The sequence below is a fragment of the Nerophis lumbriciformis genome, linkage group LG30, assembly GCF_033978685.3.
Source record: "Nerophis lumbriciformis linkage group LG30, RoL_Nlum_v2.1, whole genome shotgun sequence".
In the NCBI taxonomy this organism is placed as follows: domain Eukaryota; kingdom Metazoa; phylum Chordata; class Actinopteri; order Syngnathiformes; family Syngnathidae; genus Nerophis; species Nerophis lumbriciformis.
This window is the reverse complement of record NC_084577.2, coordinates 390,001-395,000: the sequence shown is the minus strand read 5'-3', so window position 1 is coordinate 395,000 and position 5,000 is coordinate 390,001. Positions and strand designations below refer to the sequence as shown.

The window sequence follows — 5,000 nt, the reverse complement described above, 5'->3', positions numbered from 1 at the left end:
TTAGGAAGAAACAGGATGTTGTGATGACGTAAGCAAGAAGCACGCGAAACACGAGTATGTGTTGCAAGTTGTTTTCAAATGAAGAAAAGGTCACCGAAAGAATGCTAAAATTCTTCATGTCAACCTCAAACATCCATCCATCCATCTTCTTCAGCTTATCCGAGGTCTGGTCACGGGGGCAGCAGCCTAAGCAGGGAAACTCAGACTCCCCTCTCCCCAGCCACTTCGTCCAGCTCTTCCCGGGGGATCCCGATGCGTTCCCGGACCAGCCGGGAGACATAGTCTTCCCAACGTGTCCTGGGTCTTACCCGTGGCCTCCTACCGGTCGGACGTGCCCTAAACACCTCCCAAGGGAGGTGTTCGGTTGGCATCCTGACCAGATGCCCAAACCACCTCATCTGGCTCCTCTCGATGTGGAGGAGCAGCAGCTTTACTTTGAGCTCCTCCCGGCGGAGGAAACTAATTTCGGCCGCTTGTACCCGTGATCTTGTCCTTTCGGTCATAACCCAAAGCTCATGACCATAGGTGAGGATGGGAACGTAGATCGACCGGTAAATTGAGAGCTTAGCCTTCCGGCTCAGCTCCTTCTTCACCACAACGGATCGATACAGCTTCCGCATTACTGAAGACGGCGCACCGATCCGCCTATCGATCTCACGATCCACTCTTCCCTCACTCGTGAACAAGACTCAACCTCAGACAACAGAATGAAACTTGAAAAATGCTCCAACGGTGGTTTACATTTCAAGATTTGAGGATTTGCTCATTTCGCTGTCAATCAGAAAAGGAATTCAGCCTCCGACAGATCATCCATTCATCCCAGTGTCCAGGCCAGCCCACTGTCCATAGATTCCCAGAGACGCTGAACGTCCGATGGGTGGGAAAAAGCCTAGCTTTATCCAATCACTGTCTAGTTTTGCTGCAGTGGAACAACCCACTCTATACTTCTTCTTGACTCTTTGGAGCGCGTTGACTCATTGTCTGGCGCCATTTAGTATTTGGCTTATCTAATATTATTTCATTATTGTAAAATATATCAATTTTTTTGTAATACCAGTGGTAAATAAATATTTCCATACCTTTTATGATTGTTTTATTCTTTGAAGAGTAAATATTAGTTTCTGCATTTGCAATGTCTTGATTTTAGTGAGGTTAGTACCCAGGCATAACCATAACTGCAATGGTAATAATCATTTGTATAATAATTTATTTCTGTGTTTCGGTTTCCTCATTTTTGGTTATGGCCAAGAATTTACACTTCTCTTTCCTCCAGACCAGCCTTCAGTTCATGCTGCCCTGCCCCCTGGTACTGCTTCCCCGCCCGAGGGTGCAGCATCCCCGATGGAACGGCCGGAACCTGGTGGGCCTCACGCAATCCCCCGCCGCCATGCGCCAATCGAGCAACTGGTACGTCAAGGATCATTCCGAGGATTCCCAGCTCTCAGTCAGAAAAACTCCCCCTTCAAGAGGCAGCTGTCACTCCGTCTCAATGACCTGCCATCCACACTGCAACGCAAAACGGACTTTGAGACCAAGAACCCTGGTGAGTTGAAACATTAGTTTTTTATTATTTTCTGCTCATGTTTCAGTTGTTAAATGCTCTTGGGAAGGTCAGTCATAGTGTTTGTAGTCCATGCAAAGAAACAGGACAGCACCGTAGAAATGTGGTTAGGGCTTGCTTGTTTGTGTAGGTTTTCTCCCAGTATAATGTTAGGTTGACTGGACAGGGTGTACCTCTGGTCCAAAATGAACTGGGATAGGCTCCAGCCCACACGCTTCCTTAAATTCCTTCTCCTCTCCCCATCTTTCTTCATGTGTACCTTTCCTGCTAGTACTGGAGATGGACATGTGCTTGCCAGGGGAGGGAGACATCAATGCCCTGTGTTGTCAGATCAACGCCTCCTTCACCAAGCCTTCTGAGGATCCTTTCTCCAACCCCTGTTCATCTGCGGGTGGCCTGCCAACCTGCGTTGTGCCCGCAGCTTTGCCCCCACCACCAGCACCGATGCAGGGTAATTAGCAAGCATCTCCCAGTAGAGTTCTGTTTCAGTGCTCTAAATGCTCTACTTTTTCCCCTCATAGCTACACCATCTTGGGTTCAGCCGGATCCTCCGCTCCACTCTCCTCCTGCTGTCTCCGTGGTGATGCAGAGTGGACACAAACGGACGCCGTCCGAGGCAGAAAGATGGCTAGAAGAAGTCTCCAAGGCAGTCAAGGCTCAGCAGACGCCCCCACCGGGCCCCAGCATCCCCACCATCCCGGGGCCACCATCTGTATCCAGTCAGGCTTCTGTGTCAATCAAACCCCTCATAGCGGGCCCCTCAGCTCCTGCCCCAATGTGTCTTCCACCAATTTCCATATCATCGGTCCCCCTGATACCCGGCCCTCCAATTTCTAGCCCTCCTATGTCTTTGCCTTCTATGTCCATCCCCACAATGTCTGGTCCAAGTATGTCAGGAGCCCCAATGATGCAGCCCTCCCACCCTGGGCACCGAGGCTCCATCCCCAGCTCCATGCAGCCTTTTCCTTTGGCCTTCGATGCCACTACAGCTCCTGTCGGGATCTTCCCTAGTCAGCCTGTCCAACCGACGTTTGTTCCCATGCAAACGTACATCCCAGGCTTGGCCAACAGTATGACCTACCCTAATGTTAGCGTACCCGTGGTGGGAATCACTCCATCGCAAATGGTGGCCAATGTCTTCTGCACGGCTTCAGGCTCTTCCAACACTGGAGGTGCTATTGGCTCTGGCGTCGGAGGGCCTAAAGTGGGCACCCACCATTCTTACTCAGGAGCACCTTGTGCAGTTGGTGCCACGGGTGGGTTTTGCACACCTTTCTCCTCTACTCCTCCCCTTTCAACAGCCATAAATGGTCTCCCACCACACAGCGGCACCACAGCAGCCCTTCCCAATGGAACCTCTAGCAGTACCAGCAGTTGGCCACCGGAGGGCAGCCACCTGACCGCCCCTGTGACCGGTAATCCCAAAGATGACGACCGTTTCGAGGCCAAGTGGGCTGCGCTTGAGACCAAACCAGCAGCCCAGGCACCTGGAAGCAAGACTCCGGCAGCAGCAGCAGCCAACCCGTTTTCGAACAACCTGCAAAAGACTTTTGAGATTGAGCTTTAAGTGAGAGCTCTGCAGTTACGAAGGAGAAAGCTCAACTTTCTACTTTAGTCCTGAAATGAGGCCAAGCGTCCAGCCCTAAGAGCTCTTACTGAAGCATCTACATCACAATGATATTCCTTTCTTTACGGATTGCTGGGTTGCCCTTTGGAAGACGTCTCTAAAAAAACATCATGTGATGTGATGATGAAAATCTCGCCGCTCTTTCCTGCTTTCATATCTGCACTCTGGCTTTACTTTCTTTACCAGCTGCAAGTCCCTTGACTTCTGACGAGTGTTGTCACTTGGCAACACGGTCAATGGTTGCTTTCTTTAAAAGGTGACTCGGATACATTCCAATCCCACGGACTGATTGTGGCAGTATTTGTTCTGGAAAGAAGCAAAGAAAACGAAGCATTCTTGGATGGACTGAACACCAGATTGATGCTTGATTGTATGTTCCCTAAAGGACTCGCTTATTATTAGTAGGGATTTGTTGCCAAAATTATTTTATTTATTGTACTTTATTTTGATGTTATATTTACTTCAAATCTTTAAAGGGATTCATTAAGATATTTTTTATCACATATATTTATTTCAGTTGAACTTTTAAAAAAAGAGCAGGAAAAAAGAGGTCCAATACAGTGGAACCCGTTTAAGTCCACCCCGTTTATGTCCTCAACTCGTCCACAATTGGGCTGTTTTTGTCCCGAATTTCCCCCTTCCGACCAAAGACCGCAAACACCCGATCATCTCGTGTCTTATAAGATCGTCCTAGAAGATTTTCCTGTGGTCTGAGGTGCGTTAAGAGTATATTTGTCCCCGATAATTGGCTCCAAAAACAGGTCGAACCCTGTGGGGAATACCGATGCCTTCCGAGTCATGGCTCCGTGAACTGTGACGTGGTACAGAAAGAGGATAATCAAGTGGTTACTTTATTGAGATCGAATCCACCTCCAGCTCGCTGAGTAGATTTCAAGTTTGCGTTACATTTTTTCCCAATCTTTTTTTAGTTTGGGATTTTCATTTAAAAAATATTGTCCCAAGATCAACATCCTTCTCTTCTCTTGTGCGTCCTCTTCTATGTTGCCTGTTTGTTCTGCTTTTGCTACTGCGAATTTTGGTAGCGACCAATAGAAAGTAAACACAGGGTTATTTTATAGTATAAACAAAACCACTAAAATTATTGCAATAAGGCAAAGATATTTGTGAAAAATAACATCAGCAGGGCAGGAAGAGGAGGGCAAATTGTGCCTGAGTGAGCAGCAGAGACATAAAGAGAGAGATGTGCTGTGTTCGCACTGACAGACTAGATCAGGGGTGTCAAACGTACGGCCCGGATGAGTTTGCAAAGTATAAAAATGAGCCGAAATTTTTGAATGAAAGAAACTGCTGTTCTAAATCCGTCCACTAGATGTCACAATAGCAATTCTTTGTATCTTTGTAGATGATGCTACATATGTAAAAAAAAATAAACCACATGAGCAAACTACATAAATAACATCCTGTAATTTGATTTTGATATCATTTTTTTATCTTGATAGATTAAAAATGAACACCAATAAGTAGACTGATGAACATTATCACATAATCTATTTAAAAAGTATAAATAACGACAAATAAAGGTAAAAAAACAAACCAACAACATTATGATTTGTACATTTTCAGAATGTGCTTTTTCTATTTTAAAACAAAGAAAACAATCTGAAGTAGTCTTTATTTTTAAGTTATCGTGCTGTGATTTTACCAGTCCGGCCCATTTGGGAGTAGATTTTTCTCCATGTTGCCCCCCCCATCTAAAACGAGTTTGACACCCCTGGACTAGATAGAAGAGACGCACGCTGCAGTCGTATTAATAACGAAAGAAAAATGGAGTAATTTGCTGGATCTAAAGAA

At 46.4% G+C, this 5,000-nt stretch overlaps 1 protein-coding gene across 2 annotated transcripts in view; it reads left to right on the top strand.

The window, feature by feature from the left end:
• numbl (NUMB like endocytic adaptor protein) overlaps window positions 1-5,000 on the top strand; it is a 189,002-nt gene that overhangs the window by 181,238 nt on the left and 2,764 nt on the right. For both annotated transcript variants that reach the window (XM_061925340.2, XM_061925339.2), the window contains exons 7-9: window positions 1,274-1,543; window positions 1,833-2,012; window positions 2,083-5,000. The exon at window positions 2,083-5,000 is cut by the window's right edge and continues 2,764 nt beyond it. In XM_061925340.2, coding sequence (XP_061781324.1) covers window positions 1,274-1,543; window positions 1,833-2,012; window positions 2,083-3,128 — 1,496 coding nt within the window. In that variant the 3' untranslated portion in view covers window positions 3,129-5,000. The remainder of the gene's footprint in view (window positions 1-1,273; window positions 1,544-1,832; window positions 2,013-2,082) is intronic.